At 32.4% G+C, this 22,567-nt stretch overlaps 1 protein-coding gene across 5 annotated transcripts in view; it reads left to right on the forward strand.

Moving 5' to 3' along the window:
• LOC105475592 (PHD finger protein 14) overlaps positions 1 to 22,567 on the forward strand; it is a 200,515-nt gene that overhangs the window by 169,174 nt on the left and 8,774 nt on the right. For 2 of the 5 annotated variants that reach the window (XR_983486.3, XR_011622187.1), the window contains one exon: positions 10,996 to 11,132. The exons of 2 other annotated variants lie outside the window; for them this stretch is intronic. Coding sequence is in view for 1 of the 3 variants with exons in the window: in XM_011730974.3 (XP_011729276.1) it covers positions 10,996 to 11,048 (53 nt within the window). In the remaining 2 variants the exon portion in view is untranslated. The remainder of the gene's footprint in view (positions 1 to 10,995; positions 11,133 to 22,567) is intronic. One more of the 5 variants, XM_011730974.3, reaches the window with a different exon arrangement.

The raw sequence follows: 22,567 nt of genomic DNA on the forward strand, positions 1-22,567 counted from the left end.
ATTTTTTTCTGAGATGGAGTCTTTGCTCTGTCGCCCAGGCTGGAGTGCAGTGGTACGATCTCAGCTCACTGCAAGCTCTGCCTCCCAGATTCATGCCATTCTCCTGCCTCAGCTTCCCGAGTAGCTGGGACTATAGGCGCTCTCCACCACGCCCGGCTAATTTTTTGTATTTTTTAGTAGAGGCGAGATTTCACCATGTTAGCCAAGATGATCTTGATCTCCTGACCTTGTGGTCTGCCCGCCTTGGCCTCCCAAAGTGCTGGGATTATAGGCATTGAGCCACCGCGCCTGGCCGGAAAAGTATTTCTAAAGCGACTCCTTAGAAGGTGATAATGAAAAAAAAAAAGCAGTTGATAAACACTGGCATTATCAACTTTTACCCACTTTATCCCTTATTATTACATAGTAAACATTAAAAATTATTTTCAAGCAAAGCCAGTTTTGTGCCCTACACACAATGAGCGTACTATTAAATTAAGAAGTAAACAGTAGATTCACTTGTGTTAACAGCATCAATTGTGATAATTAAACTAAACAAGGAACTATTTGGCAGAATAAAGTAAAACAATAACATTATGTAAATCATATACTTAACAAATATTTTAATTTCTAAAATTTATCTCACTTGCATATCATTTGTGCAAGTTCTTTAAAGTTTTTAGAAAAGAGATCGTGAGGGACAAGTACTCAGTCTTAACATAGAAGAGTGGGAATAATGTGTTTTTAATTGTATTTTCCTTGCTTTTACAATTTGAAGACTTCTGTTATTTTATACTCAACTTCAGTGTCATTTGCTTCACTGTCATTTGCTTCATTGTGTTACTTGGAACTCAAGTAACCTATCTGAATACCAACAGATGGTTGTTACATTTTTTTCCTATGTTGGTAGCTTGGGGAAGATGATGTTTCTAAAACAAATATTTTCTTTTTTTCCCTGAATGAGTTTTAAAATATCTAATACAAGCTAAGACCATGAAGATATTATAAAAATCTCAGGGAGCAAGGAGGTCTGCAAATGGTATTATTGTTGTTTTCATATTCACAATATTTATATACATATGAAAATTTTTGTTTTTAAAAATATGTTCTTCTAGTTTCACTGAAATTGACAGTAGAAAGCAATTTTGAGTAATTTAACACAAAATTTGCCACTATCATAGAAGTGAATTATTTATAATTTGTTTTAAAATTTACAGATTTTTTAAAAAACAATGAGAGAAAATGTTTAAATAATTTTGGTTGGTGTTTCTAAAAATTAGGCATTCATCTATCTTTCACCATCCAGAATCACTGTATTTATTTTAATGTATTCTCACCTGTTTCTTCTGCTATTTGGGGAGTGTTTAATACATGACTTAGTGTCATTTGCATTATATAAGAAGATTAATTTTACAAGCTCTGTTCTCAATTTAAATAACTTTACATATTGACCTATGTAGGAATATAATCAAGTTAGCCTAATGGAGTTAACTAATTGTCACACTTTGATGAATTTTATATTGTGAGAAATTAAAGACAAACAGAAATCATCAGCCTTTGGTTTGAAATCAAATTTAAAGGATTTTACCAAGTTTTATTATATTTAAATGAAGAATGTATCTATTTCACAGTAACCCTAAAGTATTGGAGGTTTAAAAGGGAAGTCAAGTGTGTATTGTGTCAGTCATTTACCTTGGTTTCTGAAATAAGTGAAAAATAAATTACAAAAACTAGAAAATATAAGACAGATAACTTTTGGTACTCTCTGAGGTACAAAATAAAACTTAAGGTAAATGTTTATAGAATTGATGAAAATTGAGTAAAATTTTCCATAGGGTATGACTTAGTGTACTATTCCTAATAATATACTAATACATCATTGTGATCAGCAAGTCCATATAATGATGACATTAACTTCGAGATTCTTGTTAGAATAGTGAGAATGACCCAGTCTAACAAGCTGGTTGGTTGGAGCAGTAACTTCCAGAGGTCTTTGACTAGAACTCACAGTAAGAAATACAAGTTACCCTGTAACGTCTTACACGTTGCTACACACCATTCTGTACACATCCCTACATACACCTCTATACACATTTCTATACATGACTACACATACTTTTATTCATAAACCTTCTCAAACACCTGCACACCCCTGTACATACATCTCTACAAACAACTCTACACATACCCATAGACACAGCCCTACATAGCCCATTATACAACCCTACCATATATACACATGCATACACCCCCACACTGAAATAAAACTTTTTTTATCCTATGTGCAATATACCCTATTTTATTCTACCTATTCAATTTCACCTTTAAAACAAATGTTGTTCACAACTTAGTAAATCTACATTTTGTTTAGAGTAGTGTGCACTGGCCGTTATAGTACATTATGACTGATATGTAAGTCTATATGTTTTTTGCTAAGTATCTAGGTATGTGAATGCAGTTATAGAAGCAAATATATACAGTATCGGAGAAAGTAATATTTTGCCTATACTGCTAATTTTGTGTAGGGTTTTTTCAGGCTTTTGTGATGAGATCTTTCTTTGTTCAGCAATAATGAGCTATGGATTTATAAATTTCTTGTTTTTCTTATACAAAGAAATAATATAATCCATAATTGCAAGAATATACTATACAGAAATATTTAAAGAGACTACCATTTCAAGCAAATAAGTTGAAATAATAGGATTTTAAACATGGTCAAATAATAGGATTGAAATTTCTATACTATTTATGATAAAGAGCTTTATGCCAGTAGAATGGCAGTAGAATGCAAATGCTGGCATTATCTGAAATTGTTCCCAAGTACTTACTGACACTGAGAAATGTTTAATTCCTGGGAAGCGGCTTTGATATATGATCAGTTTCTTCATGTAAATGTCAAAAAGCCAATACTGTTTCCTGTTTGTTACATTTGTATGTTTTAGGTAACTTCCTTTTTCATGTCTGTTTCCGTAAAATAGAAATTAAATAAAATATGTTCTGAGGAACATGAAGGTAAGAGAGACCTGGATTTGAATATCTACTTCTCCACTTAGCTGTGTCACTCTGGGAAAATTCCTTAACCCTCCTGAGTTTACATTCCTCATCAGGGAATGAATTGATTCTCCAAGGTTGTTTTAGGAAAATATCAATCCAATTACACCTTAAGTTTTACTTGTGTTTCTCATTCATTTAGCATAGTTGAGATTGTATAACTTAAATTTAGATCAACTGGCCAAATTCTTTTAGATCTTGTTTCCCTCAAGATTATCTCTGTAATTAAGAAATTCAGAGTTCAGAAGGATTGTAAATGAATTGTCTGAAGATATGTAATAAGTAGGGGCATGCCCAGATAAGAACTTTGACTTTCTGTCTCCAAGTCTAATGGTCTTTCCCCTGTATAGTACAGAATCCAGTGCTCATTTTGTGATTAAATCTCTTACAGTGCCTACACAATTCCCAAAAAGTATATATATCTTGCAGTATGATTATGCTAGTTGGGTTTATTGTTTGTTATATGCAGAAAAAGTAAAAATATTTTCTCATTGTTTTGATATAAAATAAATTATTTTAAAATGTTCCCTGCATTGTGTTATATCATAGCCTAAGTTGCATCAAGAGTATAATTCGGTAGATGTTTCCTACAGGGAACTTTTATCTTATGTACAGATTTCATCCCTTGAAATTATTAATAGATCCATGTTGCATCAGTGACAGTATGTAAATCTCTACCTGATTATTGGTATTTTTGTGTTTCACTTTTTAAACCTAGTCTGAACTTGTGTCTAACACCTGTAAGTTTTTCATACTTATATGACTTTATTATTGATACAGGTGTTTTTTATTCCTACTTGATACTGCCTTTTTCTTACTGTCTCATCTGTCACAATTGAAAATAAATACTGCTTTTGTGAGAGAAAAATACTAGCATATCTTACTCAAATTACCAAAAGTATTTACCTAGAAAATTTCAAATGGCCATACTTTGAAGATCTGGAAATCAGAAAATTAAATAAGCAAATAGCTTCACTGCTTATTTTTAGATTGGGATTTTTTTAATTTTTAGGGGTTTTCATTGTTTTTAGTTTTACTGCTGCATATGCTTCTCAGTAAAAGCAAATAGTTTTATTGAGCTTTCTCCAAAATGTGGACAACAATGTTAAATTTATTATCAATGAAAAATTATGAACCACAAACACATATTATCCCAACATATAAAATTACAGATTTTTTATTTTCTCAGTAAACTTGGGTATCTTCAAATTTAAAGCTAGTCGAAATACTTGATGCCCTTTTCTGTTCTTATAGTGATACACATAGCAATTATTCACTGCTCCATAATGGATCATTTTTATCTGCATCTTGTGCCTGTTCTGTTTATATAGAATAAATATTTATGTTTTATCATTTTCCTGGACTAGGAAATACAAACAGAATAAGTTTGAAGTATCAGCTATAATTCATTGCTTGAAAAGAAGTGCCTTATTCTGATATCATGTAGAAAAGAAAACTATCTAAATCATTTCAGCAGCAAGCTTATAAACAAGATAACATCAGCATTTTCCTTCTTGAAAATGTGTCTTCCATATATTAAAGTAAAAAAGCAGTATTAAAAATGCTTGTGACAAGTTTAACCTATCATCATCATAAACCTTAGTATAAAGAAGATCCTGTTAGGTTTGATAGGGGAATAAATGATGGTAAGAGTTTGCTTTAGTCACTTGTTAACTATCCAAGATTTTCACAAAACTCCTAAGATGCAATAAAATATAAATGAAATAGTTCCTATGTGACCAGATTACAGTTTTCTACTGTAAGTTTTCAGAAACAAATTGTTATTCTAAGTATACATTGATAACACTCCTTTAATGACTTAAGGGTTAATTGGCTAATATCATACAAACTATCAGTCAAAAAAAAAATCTAGAATTTTCTTCCCACACAGAAATTGTAGCCCTATAATTTACTACTGCTTATATCTTGTTGTACAGTGAAATATTTGTATAGAATAGGAAAAAGTTATCTATTTGATCCGCATCACTTAGAAATCAGGAATATAAAGCATTTTAGTTTTGTCAGAAATATTTGCCTTGCTTTGGGAATCTATATTTCTTGAATTTGGCTTGATAATTGGCTTTTTCAACAATGGAAAAACAAAATTATATTGAACTATGGTTTATAGTACTAAAATGTGTGCCTAAATAATTTTTTGAAGATAATATGCTATAATAATTTGTAAATAAAATATATAAACTTCATTTAGCATAAATGTTTTCTGTAAAACACCATGAAACATTAATTTATTTTTATTTTTTGTAGAGACTAGGTCTCATTATGTTGTCCAGGCTGGTCTCAAGCCCCTGGGGTCAAGTGATTCTCCCGCCTCTGCCTCCAAAAGTGCTAATATTATAGACATGAGCCACCATGCCCAGCCAATTTTTTTATATTGTTCCTTATCTATGATTTATTTAATAAGGAATTAAGTGACAGGTCACTTTAAGAAATAATACATTTTTGACTGTATTATTTTGTTTTCTTTATGGAAATAATGCATGTTTATTATAGATTATTTGGAAAAAGCAGAAAAATAAAGAAAAGATAAAGAAAATAAAAGACATGACCTACCTTCCAGAGATTACTGCTATTTGCATATTGGTGTATGTTTTCCTAGCTTTTCTTTTTACCATTATTTAACAAATACCTACTAAGCATCTTGTAAGTGTAACACCCACTAATTGTACAGGGGAATACTCTAGTATTCTTGCAGGTCATAACTTTTATCCTTTTGATGTTTATGGTGTAGAAAATGTATCTAGACAAGTGACATGAAAACTGGAAGAAAAACCCAAGGTGCTCTTAAAACAGGTACCAAAACCAAAAATTGACAAATGGGACTATATCAAACTAAAAAGCTTCTGTATAGCAAAGGAAACAATCAACAGAATAAAGAAACAACCTATAAAATGGGGAAAAAAAAGTAATGGCAAAGTATTCACCCAGTAAGTGCTCTATAGAACATACCTGGAACTCAAAACAACTAAACAGCAAAAAAACCCCAAATAGTCCGATTTTAAAAAGGATCTGAGTAGAAATTTCTCAAAAGAAGACATACAAACAGTCAATAAGTATGTGAAAAAATGCTCAACATCACTAATCATCAGGGAATTGCAAGTCAAACCATGATGAGGTTTCTCATCCCAATTAGAATGGCCATAACCAAAAAGACAAAAAATAGCAAATGGTAGCAAGGATGCAGAGGAAAGGGAAATCTTGTATACTGTTGATGGTAATGTAAATTCATGCAGCCATTATGGAAAACAGTATGGATGTTTCTCAAAAAACTAAAAGTAGAACTAACTTATAACCCAGCAATCACAATACTAGGTGTTTATCTAAAGGAAAAGAAATTAGTATATTGAGGAGATACATGCACCCCCATGTTTATTGCAGCACTATAATATATAATTATAAATTATGTACCTATACCCCATGTTTATTGCAGCATTGTAATTTATGAACTATGTACCTGTACCCCATGTTTATTGTAGCACTATAATTTATAATACTATATAAAATATAATTAAATATAATATGATATTTATATAATAATATATAATTATATTTACTAATGTTCCTAATGTTTTATAGCACTGTAGGTTGAATATGGTTAACAGTAATTTAGTGTATATTCTTAAAAAGTTAGAAGAGAGGATTTTGAATGTTCATAACACAAATGATAAATGTTTGTGGTGATGTGGGAGAAAAAAAGGAAGGAAAATCTGAGATGTACTACAACATAAATGAACCTTAAGAACATTATGCTAAGTAAAATAAGCCACAAAAAGACAAGATACTGTGATTCCACTTATATGAGGTAGTAAGAGTAGTAAAAAATCATAGAGACAGGGAGTAGAGTAATGGTTGCTAGTGGGTAGGGAAAGGAGAGGATAGGGTATTTTGTGTGGTACAAACGGGAACAGAGTTTTAGTTTTACAAGATAGAGTTATGGAGATGAATGATGGTGATGGCTTCACAACAATATAAATAACACCACTGAACTGTATACTTAAAATGCTTAAGATGGTAATTTTTATATTATGTCTATTTTATACCACAATTATAAAAATGATTTTAAAAAAATTAAATCCTCAGCAGAGGGGTGCAGGTGGCAGGGGAATTCATCTGGTTTGAAAGGTCCCAGCAAAATATTCTTGATATTTTTTAAATGTGGTAGAAGTTTTTCCTTCATTTCAGTACTATTATAGGTGTATGTCCTCATTTGCTCTCTTTTTCGCTCTTATTTTTTAAAATTCCGTTGGCCATTTCAGTGAGGCTCTAGGAGGAAAAACAGTTCTTCCTAGATTGTGCATATATCCTTCATATCTGAAAAATTCACATTTTTTAAAAAGTCACTATGCTATAATTATTGTTGCTAAAACTTATATAGACTGAAAATGAGCAAATCTCCAAATTCATTAGACAGTTACTTCACTATAAGCAGAAAAGAATTGAGCATTTCCAGATTCTTATAATATAAAGGTGCTGATTCACTTTTTATAATTATGAAAGCATTTTTTCCAGTTTTAACACTACCATTGCCCTAAAGCAGCACTTCAATAGCAACTTTATTTTAAAATTATATTAATATACTTCATCAAACTATTTAAAGAACTACTTCTCTGATCAAATAACTGTGCTTTTGTTTGTACCACAAGGAAATATACTAATGAGCATGAAAAGTAACATGCTTTGTAGATATATGGAATATTGTTATGATCTTATTTTATTAAAACAGTAAATTAACATCATAGATGCCTAAACCTTTTAATTTTTTGCTCTTTTACTTCTATCATATACATTAGACATTACCATATGTTATACTTGTTGGATTATCATCAGAAAGCAAACTGAGGAAAATGTAAAAGCATAATTTATATTCTCATTAATTTTTTTAAAAGCAATGGCAGATAACTCTTGAATATGTTGAGCCTAAATTTATCACAAACTATTATTAATTAAATTACATTATTATATTTAAATGTTTTATTAGAAAATCTATGGTCAAGATATTCTGTTTTTTGACAGTTTCTAGTGCTTTACAGTGAAAATGTCAGAATTCCTTCAATAGAATATTTCACATATATTTACATACATTACAAATATATTCATATATACTTACAAATTACAAAATTATATTTTAAAATAATTTTAGTATGATTTAAGACTTTAGAGACTAATGCCACAGGAATATCAGATGGGAAATGTCTTTGTTCCTTCAAGAGGTATTTCTTCTTCAATATTTTCTTTGACAAACAAATGTTTTAACAGATTCTATTCTTCAGAGACTCTAACCTTGTCCTCATCCCTTCTCCAGCTGTTACCCCATTTCTGGACTATGGCAAAATTTCTAAATAGTTATCTAGACTCAGGACCTCCATTTCCTCACCTCCATGTCTCTCCTTTTCACCAGAATTGGAAATGTTTTAAGAAATACGTGAAAGACTACAAAATATTATATACCCCTGATTACAATCATGTAGAGAGAATTCTCAGGACACTAAATTGAAATTGAGATATTTAAATTTGAGTATCTATCTATGGTTGGGGGTATAGGGCAACATATATGTACATTTTTACAGAAGCATTTAGAGAACTCTACTATGTTTGAGATTTTCCTTTCATAGATACATTTAGCTCCACATGGTCACTTCCAGCATAACTAGGACATGTAAATATAAAAAGATGATGAAGCATGTTGTTTACAATAAATGCAATTGACTCACTTTTGTGCAAATCAACGACGCAGCTTTTTTGGTTTTTATTTACTTATGTATCTATTTAGAGACAGAGTCTCGCTCTGATACTGAGGCTGGAGTCCAGTGGTGCGATCACAGCTCACTGCAGCCTCAACTTCCTGGGCTCAAGCAATTCTCCCTCCTCAGCCTTCTGAGTAGCTGAGAATACAGGCGTATGCCATGACACCTGGCTAATTTTGTACTTTTTAGTAGAGACTGGGTTTCGCAGTGTTGCCCAGGCTGGTCTCGAACTCCTTGAGCTCAAGGGATCTGCCCACCTCGGCTTCCCAAAGTGCTGGGATTACAGGCATAAGCCGCCACACCCAGCCTATTTTTTATTCAAACTGAAAACTGAGAAACTAGGATAGAGAGCCATATGTGTTGTTTGGGTGTACAGGATATATTTTTATGCTGCAAGAAAGGTTCGGTTAAATATAGGACATATAAAATATAACACTTAAGAAGTCCAGAGATAGCAGCTCAAGGCCATCAGGAGTGATTTTTACCATGATTCTTTTGGTCTTTCCATTATGATTCGAAGATGGCTGCTACAGCTCCAGTTATTATCCATGTTCCTGAAATTAAGGAGGAAGGGTGAAGTGCAAAATAGCATCTCTCATTCCCTATTTTAGCTATTTTGAACAGTCTTTGGTCCCCATTACTCCACTACAATGACTCTTGTTAATGTCACTTACAATCTCTTTCTTGTCAGACCCAATAGTTATGCCTCTGTCTGAATCTTACTTGACCTCTCAATGTCATTTAACAATGTCGACCATTCCCTCTTTCTTGAAACATTTTCTTTTCTTGGTTTCATGACTTCTAATTTTCTTTGTTTGTAACTGGCAGACCCTTCTCAGTTTTCTTAGCTGAATTCTCCATTTGTGCTCAAGTTGTATTACTAAGGCTTGGTCATTGTGGCCCTTCTCTATTTGTATGTCCCTGAGTGATTGCATGCAGTTTTACCTGTATTTGGGGGACTTTTAAATGTGTAATACCATCCACAAACTCTTCTTCCGAGATCTAAATTCATATATTCGAATGTTTGCCTGACATTCCCACTAGATAACTAAAGATTGGCTCAAACTTAATGTTACTAAAATAGAATTATTGGTTTCTTGATTCTTCTCTATTCCCATCACAATTTACTTCTTTCACAGTCTTTCCCACCTTAGTCTCATCATTTTTGAGAACCAGAAGCAGAGTAATCATTCCTAATTACTTTCTTTTGTTTAATTCCAAAGTGTATCATACTTCTTTCCATTCTGACTATATTACAGTACTCCAGGTTACCATCATTCCTGATCTGTTTGCAATAGACTGCTTCCTTATCTCTGTATTTGTGTTCTTTCCTAATTTCTACCCATCTTTCTCTATACTACAACCAGATTAAGCTTAAAACCCAAAAGCAAATCATATTATTTAAATTCTTAAATCCTCCAGTGGCTTCTCACTGCAAATCAAATAACCATTATGGGCTATGTAGTCAACGTAATTTTTCATCTTATGCTAGGTATCCTGTCCTTTGTGCTGCTAATATATGCCATGCTCATTTCTATTTTAGGGCCCTTGCCCTTGTTCCCTGTACCTGTACATTCTCTTCTCACAGATCAGTACCTGACTGTTTCCTTCAAATCATTCAGGTCTCTGCTCAAATGTCAGCTCTTTTGTAGAGGGGCTTCCTTGACTATCTTGCCTAAGAGAACATGTGCTCCCATACTTTCTGTCCCTTTACCCTGTTTCTTTCACTGTATCAAAATATGAAATTATTTATCTGTTAACAGTGTGTTGCCTCTTTCTATTGAGATTTAAGGCCATGAGGATGATATGCTATTGTTCACCACTGTTACCCCATTTCCCAGAACCGAACCTGACACATGATAGATACACATTTGTAGGTTAAAAAACAAATATAAACATTTATGTAAGTTTAATTCTTAAAATATAACAACTTTTAGAAAAGGACGCAAAATGTTTATATTAATTAGAAGAAAAAGCACTTTCATCAACTCTGCATCTGAGCTCAACTTTGAACCGCAATTTTTGGAAATATATTTTAAACTTTATAATAACTATAGCTAACATTGTTTTGAATATCTACTTTTACTGTGTTATAAACATTTTACTAGCATAATTTGCATACCTAATCATTTTTGTTTATTTAAACCCAAAGTCATTCTTTGAAATAGGGCTTTTTTTGTTTTGTTTTGTTTTCATTTTACAGGTAAGAAAACTGAGACTGAGGGGTCATGTGCCTTTCACAGAGTCAAACCAATAGTAAGTGCCAAAGCAGGATTCAAAATAGATTTGTCTGACACCAAAGCCTGTGCATTTTCTGCTGTGCTCATGTAGATGTTTTAGGTAAGGTCATGACAATTGTTTTAAAAAGATGTATTCATAGGATGCACACACACAAATTTTTTTTTAACATGCTTGATTTGCCATCATTTGATCTAAAGTCATATTGACTCATTATTGTCAGTACTGACTCACCATGGCAATGTATTCCTGACTACAACTTAGAAGACCTAAATTCAGATTCTAACTCTACCAATTGGCTATGGGACTCTGAGGAAGTTCATTATGTATTCTGGGAATGACTTTTCTATCTACAAACCAAACAAAAAAATGGATCAAATGATTTTTAAATAAGATACCTTCTAGCTCTCACATCTTACGGCCCTTTAAAGAAAAATGGTCTAGAAATCTGTTGACAATCTATTGCAACTTACCTTGGCATCTGATTTATCTTTTGAATGCAAATTACTTACTTAATATATCAATTTGCTCTTCCTAGAACTACACTTGGTGGGCAATATTCCTTTTAATCAGTCTTGAAATTTAGGGAGATAAAAGAATACTGATACAGAATTTAAAAGTTGTCTTGAATAATCTGTAGTTTTATTTTTTGTTACCTCCTGATGATTTTCCACATGTGTGAATACAGATTCTCACTGAATTATCTTGTTTATAATAGTGTTTCAATTGATTGTTTTTGATATTTCTAAGTATACAGCAGGTAAGGATAGTTTCACCTCTTCTTTTACAATTTTTATACTTCATATCTGTTTTCTGCTTGTGTTGGCTAACATCTCTAAAATAAGATTAAATAATAGTGATATATTTATTGTTACTTTAACTTGAATGTTTCTGGTGTGTGAGGCTAGCTTTTGATATGAAAAACATATATGTTATATTAAATATAACATGGATAAATATATACATGTAATGTTGAAAATACATTGCAAGTCATGGAAGATTTACATAGCATTATACATTCATATGAAATGTTGAGGTATAACAATATGCCAGAGAGTGATTAATATTCAATTCATTGTATTGGTCACGTCTGGTAAGAAGGAAGGGAGGAGAATGGGATGGGGAAAGAACATCCAAGAGAGCTACAATAAGCGTTAGAATGCTTATGGTTATTGTTACTGGTTATAGTTATGGTTACTGTTGTGCAGGAAACATTTTATAACAAAATAATTTGATATGCTAAAGAAACATGAAGGTTTCTGTGTTTGCTGGCTATAAAGAAGAACGGAGGCATAAATTGAACGCAGGTTTGCCTTTCAAGTGTATAATTTTCTTGAGAATGGAGATCACCTCTGTTCTCCTCCCTGTCCTGAACATGTGGCACATCATAAGAATTCATGACGTAACTACTGAATGAATAAAAGAAGAAAGTAGGAAAGGAAAGAGCAAGGAAGTGGGAATTTTTATTTCTTTCTTCTCATTCTTTAATTTGCATCATTAAATTTTTAAGTCAAGCTTACTTTAAATAATGCATAGAGATTTATTTGTATATTAGAATCCTCTATTTTTTCCAGGAAACAGAATATTAGCAAGTTTTCTATACAGCTTTCTAGAAATCAGTATATTTTTAGATATTTATTGGGCTGTATGTGGTGCGTGTGAAACATGTAACACAAATTAATTATGGAATATATCGTTTCTGTGCTGAGTCTTCTGACAATGATTCAGGCTGCTTAGATTCTAAGAGTTCAAACTGGTATCAAAGTCTCAAATGTCTACTGTGGTTCACTTGTATTCCTGGTTTAATCAGTCTTTTGAAATTCACTATGTTAATAAGGTTTCAAACAATCCTGAAAGTTTGAAATGTACAAACATTCAACTACAGTTTATTTTCTACTTTAAAAGAAAATTAAAAGTTAACTACACTGTCTTAATGAGTTTTCTGTTTACAATAAAAGATACATCAATAATTTTAAAAATAAGAAAAGCAAAATAAAATCTTGGACAAAAAAACCTGCCATAATGCAATGAAGAAATATAAATTTAAATTTTTGAGTAATTGTTGAACATCTATATTATGAGAAATAGCACTTACTAAACATTTAAAGTATTTTTATTGAACAACGTGGTTGCCACATAGTGTCACTATGAAGTCATTAACTTCTATATATTTTCTTATTTTTATATACTTAAATTTATAACTTGAGGCCAGGCACAGTGTTTCTCGCCTATAATCCCAACACTTTGGGAACCCGAGGTGGGAGGATCGCCTGAGGCCAGGAGTTTGAGACCAGCCTAAGCAACATAGTGAGACCACCATCTCTACAAAAAATAAAAACTAATTAGCTGGTTGTGGTGGTGCACACCTATAGTTCCAACTACTTGGGGTGCTGAGGCCAGAGGACCATTTGAGCCCAGGAGGTTGAGGAGGCTGCAGTGAGCCATTATCACACCACTGCCCTCCAGCCTGGGCAACAGCAAGACCCTGTCTCAAAATAAATAAATTTATAACTTCATGTTTGTTGTTGTTGTTTTTAACTGTAGCATTGTGTCAGAGTTTTGTAGTCAATTTAATAGTATTTTGAGATTTTCCTTTAAGACTCTTGAGTTTGAGCTATCAATGTTCCCAAGAGCCCCCCAAGTCCTGCGTGGACCTGGCTCTGTAGAGGCTTGTGATTCTTCTTCTTACAAAAAAGGTCATTTTTTTCTTGCTTGGAAATAACTTATTTTGTAAGTAGCTGTTAAAGAATTGAGAAAGCTACTATATGAGTGTATTTTAAGACATAAGAACAGTCATTCCAAGGTAATGACAGAATTTTATGTTCCTTAGAAGCTGATCCATGTAATATTTTCCCAATGTACCTTTTTCCTCTTCTATTTCTGCATCCTCATGAGATTTAAGAAGTATACCACAATAAATCCTAAATATTTTCAGAATAGTTGAAAAACTAGAAGGAGAATTCATATGTTTACCAAAATTTTCATAAATAATCTTCAGGTAGCAGAACTGTCAAGCTGTTTGGGATTTGAAAATTGCTTTTGATCAGTACTGCAAGATAGACTTAGGACCTTTTAAAATAACTGAATAATAATCTGGTCAGTATCCATTGAGCAAAAATTGAATTGTTTTGGAAAAGTATGTGAAGCTTTTAAAATTTATCATGAGCAATTCTAACTGTACGTATGGTATATTGAAAAGAGAATACTTCTTGTAGTCAGAGCTGAGTTTGGAATCCTAGCTCCTCTAATATTTTTGGATATGTGACCAAGGGCAGTTCCTGAGTGTCACCAATCTTCAATTTCCTCAGTGGGACATAGGAACAATAATATTTATCTTGCCTGGCTTTTGTGAGGATTATAAATAACGAATGTAAATACAAGCCTTTAATAACATATTCATTATATATTTTGTATATATTTAGGACGTACTCAAAAGTCGAAATTATTATTTACTTGATTCCCATGCTTCTATATAGTAGGGAATTCATTCATATGTTCAAGAACTTTTTGTAAGAACTATTCATTGAAAGGCTACAATATGATAGGAATAAGACTAACTTCTAAGGATATTGTAGTAAGAAAAACAGAAAATCTGCTGTCATGGAGCATGCATTCTAGTAAAGGAAGACAGACAGTCTGTAAATAACCAAGTAGATGATCATTTTATTGTAGTAAATGTTATGGAAAACAATCTGAGTGATGGAGGAAGGGCAGATTTTGGACATAAAGTCAAAGAACTCCTCATTCACTGAACCTGCATGACAAGAAAAATGAGCCATACAGAATCAAAGTCAGAGGAAACATCTAGTGCACTTTGTTCAGGAATCAGAGGGAAGAGCAGCATGTTTGGAGCCAGGTGAAGAAACTGAACTTGTGACCAGATTGGAGAAGTCAATGAGGCCAGAAAGGTGAGAAGGGCCTGCTGATGTACTTTCTAGGTCATGGCAGTGGTTTGAATTTTACCCTAAACACAAAGCTACTAGGGAGTTTCAAGCATGGGTGGATTGTGATGTAATGTGTATCTTACAAAGATTACTGCCTCCTATATAAAGAATAGGTATACAGTTATAAAACCAAAACAAGGAGGCTGATCAGGAAGCTATTGGATTAATCCACAGGCAAGAAACATGATAGCTTGAGCTAAGATGGTAACAGTGGAGACAGAAAGCACTAAACAGATTTTAGATACCTTGGGTGATAAAGACAACAAGAGTTGGCTATAAAGTATGAGAGAAAGAGAGGAATTAAGGAATGACCCCTAGAGTTTGTGTTTGAACAAGTGAGTGTTACAGACCAAGAGAGGTATAAGGCTTTTTTAGTGTGGATAGGGGAAGTCAAGGGATGGGAAGCAAGAATTTGGCTTGGTACATGGTATGTTTGAGGTCCTAATTAAAAAGTTTAGTGGAGACAAGTAGCAGTTGGATATATGAGTTTAAAGCATGGTATAGATGTGAGGGCTGAAGATATAAATGAGAAAGTCATCATAAAGTAGTTAGCAATTGTGGCCATTTAGAGTCATCTCCAGTTAACTTTTACCAAAGGATAGTAGAGTTCTAAGGACAGCATTAAAGATAAGGGAAAAACTCATAGAACTAGAAGAAATTTAAGAGGCCAATATTGTCATTGGTAAGGATTCTTTAACAGAAAACCTACATACTTTAATATTTCATACCCCATATATTCAAAATTGAGAAAATTGAGTAGTTACAGGATTCACAGTGTGTTGACTTTTAACCTTAGACTTACTCCCATGGCCACAAGATGGCTACACGGTCTCAAAGTATTGTGTCCTCACATTATAATACATAGAGGCAAGCCTATGGAAGTGGTCCCTGTCGTGTGTGTGTGTGTGTGTGTGTGTGTGTTTTAAGAATAAGGAATACTTTCCCAGAAGCTCCCCTGTAGGCTTCCATACATGTCTTATCCAGAATCAGTTCATGTCTCCAATAGGGTCTACCATGATAATGATAGACAACACATTTGAAAGAAACTAATGCATTTAACCAGGTTATTTATATGGAATTTACATTGCAGTGAAACTTCATTGCTATAACTTGGACTATTTACTAAATAATTACTATTGTATTTATTTATATTAAGGAATACTGATATTTACCATTTATGTATACAGAGTTCCTCAATTAAAAATCACATCCACTTGAGTATGTGCGTGTCTGCACATTTCCATATATAAAAGAAAAACAAAAATTAAACACCATTTCAAGAAGGTGAATTAAATTACTTTTAATTTCTCTTCCAATTCCAGTAGTCAGTATTTCTAAAAATCAAAGTTACAAAGATAAAAATGCTTTGTATTTGTAAGAATATGGCCTGCTTTCTTTTAAGCAACTATATGCCTAAAAAGGCCTTAAGTCAATTTAATAAACTATATTTGTCTAATTTCTGTACCAAATCATTATTTAGTCTTCTAAATAATGGTCCTACCTAGATCTATATTGGTCCTACCTAGATTCCCAATATTGTTTTCATATCAGTTGGATGATCATGCTAACATTATTGCTTTATTCAGAGAGAAAGAGCATTAGTTTACATTCTCTACAATGACAGCATCTTGCAGACTATGGAGTAACTCTGGGAAGAACTTCAGTTAAAAATGCTAATCAAATGCCCATGGTGTGACTTGGAGGAATTATTTAATTAATAGCCTTTTCCTAGTTACTACTTAGGAACAAATGTCTTTAAATGTAATCATTCACCCAATTTATTTACTCTTGCTGTCTATGAATAATACAATTATATTGTAATACAAACAGTTGAATTGCAAGATCAAGAAATTAGTGACATAGGTAGAATTGGCTTCTATTTAATAACATAATGATGGTTATCTAGCTAAAAACAAAAACAAAACAAACAAACAAAAAAATGTTTTTGAAGAGGATCCTTACTATCTGTAGGTACCTATCTTCACTACAGCGGTATGTCATTAATCATTAAAACCTGTCGTAAAGTTAAGCCTAGAGAGAGGAAAGAATAGACTTTATTGTGCTTTCTATGGGCCAGGATTTGTGCTAAGCTCCTCACATTTTATTTTATCTAATAATTTTAGTCATCAAAAATAGTTATTGCCATTTTATAGATGAGAAAACGAGGTTCTAAAAGTTTAAGTGATTTCTTCAAAGTATTTTTGGGTAGTGTAGGTATCACAGTTAGGATATGAATCTAGGTTTGCCAGTCACTGACAACAAAGCCGAAATTTCCTCCACTACACAATTGCATAGAAGAAACAGAACAAATACGAAGTATGTCAGAAGTAACCAGCCATGAGCACTGTGTAGTGCTAGAACCAGAAAAGCAGAATTCCCAACCTTTCTGTGGTATTTTCCACTACTTTGCTCTTTCTCACTGGGCTTTGGCTGACTTACCCTTCCCACTGTTCCCTTTACTTAGAATATTCTTCCCTCCATTGTTTGCTTGACCAACTCTTTCTTATCCTTCATGTCTCAACGTATTAATCATTTTTTGGAGAGTAGGAGACTTTGCTGAAATTTTTAGATCCTTCTACTAATAGTCACATAGAAGTATGTTTTTCTTTCATTGAATGTGTCATAATTGCAATGATACAGTTACTTGAGTGATCAATTGTTTTAGTCAGATTGTAAACATAAGGCAGGGATGTGTCTGTCATACACAATTTTTTTTTTTTTTTTTTTTTTTTTTTTTTTTTTTTTTTAGCAATTAGCACAGTGCCTGACACATAGCTAGCTAGTTGATGTTCAATCAGGGAGGAATATATATCAGGAATGAATATATAGCATGTTGGAGATCTGTTTTCAAGTAAGACATTTTAAAATTTTATTGTATAAAATAATTTTGTCCTTATATTTTATAGCCTATATTATGAAATATTGGGAAACACTTTATACTTATAGAGTAGCTAATAGGTAATAGAAACCATTGTCTAAATGAATGCATTTTCAGACAAACTTTATAAGTAATTTGATACTTGCAAAGTGGCCTGTTTTGTCAATCATTTAAGTACATACCAGTGGTGGTTTTCATTATGGTAACAGTTCAAAAGAGTTTTAAACATTTGATCATTCTTTAATAAAAGCAAAGTAGCTAAGACATAACCAGTAAATCCAAGATGTGGAAATAGTGAAAATAGAGACATTATTTTTGACACTGATAATAAAGTGCCACTATTGAGGAATTTTTTTGTGTGAAATTTTCTAAAATCGTATTTTAAATTTTTCTTGAAGCAAATTCAACTTCTTTTTAATCCATGAAAAATTAATGTGCCATAGGAGATGTGTTACTAAGATGTCTAATGAGCTGTTAAGTTTCAATAAAACTGTGAAGATTAATGGGTTCACTCTGGGGAAAATAACATTCCATTTGAAATAAGGATATTTGAGGCAACTTAATCTGTTCACTTGGTAGTAAAGTTTTAGAAATTCACTTTCTACACTTAAGTTTATTTCCAAAGCATATAGTCCTTGATGTTGAGTTTACGTTAAAAGAGCAGTATAAGTTACATTGAGAAGTATTTGTTTTAAAGATTCACAATACTCGCCTTTGGCCACGAGGAAGGGTATATTATTTTGATATCATAACTGAACTCTGTAGCATAGTAATCATAAAAATACTGTCCTTATATATTGTCATGGTTCAGTTATCTTTATCACCTCCATGTATACCTGATGCACTTTATTATATACTTTCTTCATTGTACTGCGATTATTTGCATGCCTCTCTACCACACTGGAGCACGAGATCCTCTAGGCAATAAAACATCTCATTCATATTTTTCTGCAACACCTTGCTTAGTATTTGGCACACAATCATTGTTCAATAAATTTTTGAGGGAGGAAGAAAGGAAGGATTCTAGGAATCCTTCTTGAAGTGACTTCAAGAGTTAGTATCATTTTAAAAAGACAAAATGTCTAACATGAGTCAAAGGACTTAATATATCCCAAACTCTTCTAAAATGAGAACATTATTTGATCAATACAATAAAGTCTGTCAATGGGTTACCAAAAAAAAAAAAAGTGTTGATTGCCAAACATTTTTACTTTATTTTGACATTTTATTCTTAATTCAGTCCACCCTAGATCAAATGATGCTTCTAATGATGCTCCTATGGAGAAATTTCTTAAGTACCTCTTTTTCCCTACATAGTAGACATTGTTTTGAAACCCCTGATTAAATGTACTGAGATAAAATGTCAGTATTAATAAGGACATCTACCTCCCAAGGAAACTACAGTTGAAGAAATAAAAACGGATTATATTACATTTTTACCATGTTACAGTTGAATAATTTTCTAATGGTTCTCAAACTGCATGAGTTTAAAAACATGACAATGAATTTCATGTGTTAGACATCACTCAGTGTTAGTGAATGACTGTATGATTCTACTAGCTGACAGTAAATACTCATTTATAGTGTGGAGTCATTATAATGAGCTTTCCATAGCATAGAAATACTGAAACCCCGGTTTCCATAACTCTGATTGCCTCTGCACATTATTTTGGCAGGTAACTTTATAGTACTTGAAATCAAATGTACTTACTTCTAAATCATCTAACAAAAATTAGATGTTTGTCTGTTTTTGTTGTTGTTGAGATAACTTTAGATTTTAAAAAGTTGTAAAAAAAATGGAGTGTTCTGATATACCCTTTACCCAACTTCTCTTTAGGTTAACATCTTATATAAGCACAGAACAATTCTCAAACCTAAGAAATTAATCTTAATATAATACTGTTAAATAAACTGTAGAATTTATTTGTATTTTACCAGTTTTGCCACTAGTGTTCTTTTTCTGGACCAAGATTCAATCCAGGATCTCCTGTTTCATTTTGTCACTATGTCTCCTCAATCTCTTCCAGTCTGTGGCAGTTCTTTACTTTTTCCTTACCTTTCATGATCTTGACACTTTTGAAGAGTACTCTTCAGTTATTTTGTAGAATGTCCCACAATTTGGGTTTGCTTAATATTTTCTCATCATTAGACTGAATTTGTGCCTTAATGGGAAGGCTACCATAGATCATAAGTGATGTCGCTTCTCTGTGCATCAGAGCAGGGGAACATAATGTCAGTATACATACTATACATTACTAGTGATGTCAGCCTTGGTCGATCAGTCAAGGTAGTATTTGTCAGCTTTCTCCACTATGAAGTTACTTTTTTTTATTTTGCTTTAACAAAGTAGTTTTAAATCATTTTAGTTTGGAAGACAGTTTGGGGAACTGTTTTATTTTTAAGTCACTAAGCAGTTTTAAAAGTTTGGTGAAGAAATTGATTTTATATTTTCATCAATCTAGTGGTATTTTCATACATACAATGGGGATTTAAATAAGATATCTTAGGACTCTTTCACCTTTAATGTTCTATGACTTGATGTCTCTAAGGAAAAATATAAAGAGAGTAAGAGAGATGTTCCATATATGTCATAGTTGTTTACAGATTAGCCTGAAGTCCATCTATGAATTTGATTGGCTTTTGAAATGAATACCTTGACACCATTCTACTTACGAGGGTATTGTACATTGAGGACATCTTATATTAAACAGTTTCTAAATTTCCTAACTGAAAATCTTTATCTAGACATTTTGTTATTTAGATACTGAGTTGTTTCTTAGTCTCCAAATTGTCATTTTAAACTATTTACAGTTTATCTGGCCTCAGAAGTAATAATATTAAAAGATTTTAAGTATTGGAATATTTAAATCAGGCTATTTTATATCTTAATGCAAATTATAATTTTCACTCTGAATCTTATAAACTTGATACAGTTAAATCAAGTTCTTATGTAGCTAATATTATTTTCCTTAAGAAAATTTGTTACTTTCATTTTTTGAATATCTGTTATTTATTCTAAAGTGATGTTAAGATTGTTACAATGCCATTTATATAAATTCTGTTTGTTTTTGGTTTTTGACATGATCTATAATTTTTTTTTTAAGTTCTGGGATACAGGATGTGCAGGTTTGTTACATAGGTAAACATGTGCCATGGTTTGCCTAGAACATCAAGACTCAGCAAAGGAAATATAAAATTATATTTTTAGCATTTTCTTCTACTTTTTATTGTGATGTCAATTAAAATGGCCAAAGATGATGATTGTTATTTTTCTGTTTATTTCTGAGAGAAAAATGTATATTATGAAATGATTTTCTTAATTTTCAAAGAAAATATTCAAACCAATCATAATAGAGATGATTACCACAATAGAAAAGTGGGCAAAATTAGGAAAACTACATTCTTGACTCTATCAATGTGGGTATCTTGGTTATGAGACTACACTACAGTTTTGCAAGATGTTACTATTGGAGGAAACAGAATAAAAGGTACAAGGGATGTCTGTATTATTTCTTTCAACTGCATGTGCACTACAATGATCTCAAAATTAAAAGTTCGATTTAATTTTTGAAAGTACAGAAAATTTAGGAAAGGCAATTTATAGAAAGAAAAAATTATAATAATAAACAGATGAAAATATATTCCTTTTTATTCAAAACGCAAATAAAAAGGGAATGAGAAACAATTTTCCCCTTCTATCAACTTAATAAAAAAATTTTTCAACTTTTATTTTAGATTCAAGAGGTACATGGGCAGGTTTGTTACATGAGTATATTGTGTGATGCTGAGTTTTGGGGTATGCTTGATCCCATCACCCAGGGAATGACTCTAGTACCCAGTAGTTAGTTTTTCAACCCTTATTCCCTCCTTCCCTCCCCATTCTACTAGTCCCCAGTATCTGTTATTGCCATCTTTATGTCCCTGTGTACCCAGTGTACTCCCACTTATGAATAAGAACATGTGGCGTTTGGTTTTCTGTTCCTAAGTTAATTCATTTAGGCCTCCAGCTGCATCCATGTTGCTGCAAAGGACATGATTTCGTTCTTTTTAAAGGTTGCATAGTATTTCATGGTATATGTGTACATTTTCTTTATCCAGTTCACCATTAATGGGCACCTAGGTTGATTCCATGTCTTCACTATTATGAATAGTGCTGCAATGAACATACAAATGCACGTGTCTTTTTGGTAGAATGATTTGTTTTCTTTTGGATATATACCCAGTAATGGGATTGATGGACCTAATAGTAGTTCTGTTCTTAGATAAAACTCCAAACTACTTTTCACAGTGGCTGAAAAAATTTACATTCCCACCAGCACTGTATAAGCATTCTCTTTTCTCTGCAGCCTTCCCAGCATCATTGTTTTTTGACTTTTTAATAATAGCCATTCTGAGTGGTGTGAGATGGTATCTCATTGATACCATCTCACACCAGTGAGATACCATCTCAAAAGAGAGATCTTTCTGATTTGCATTTCGCTGACAGTTAGTGATGTTGAGCATTTTTTCATATGTTTGTTGGCTGTATGTCTTCTGAGAAGTTCATGTCTTTTGCCCACTTTTTAATTAAGCCATTTGTTTTTTGCTTGTTGAATTAAGTTTCTTATGGATTCTGGATATTTGATCTTTGTCAGATGCATAGTTTGTGAATACTTTCTCCCATTCTGTAGTTTGTCTATTTACTCTGTGTATAGTTTCTTTTGCTGTAGAGATGC

Source organism: Macaca nemestrina, chromosome 4, assembly GCF_043159975.1.
Source record: "Macaca nemestrina isolate mMacNem1 chromosome 4, mMacNem.hap1, whole genome shotgun sequence".
In the NCBI taxonomy this organism is placed as follows: Eukaryota; Metazoa; Chordata; class Mammalia; order Primates; family Cercopithecidae; genus Macaca; species Macaca nemestrina.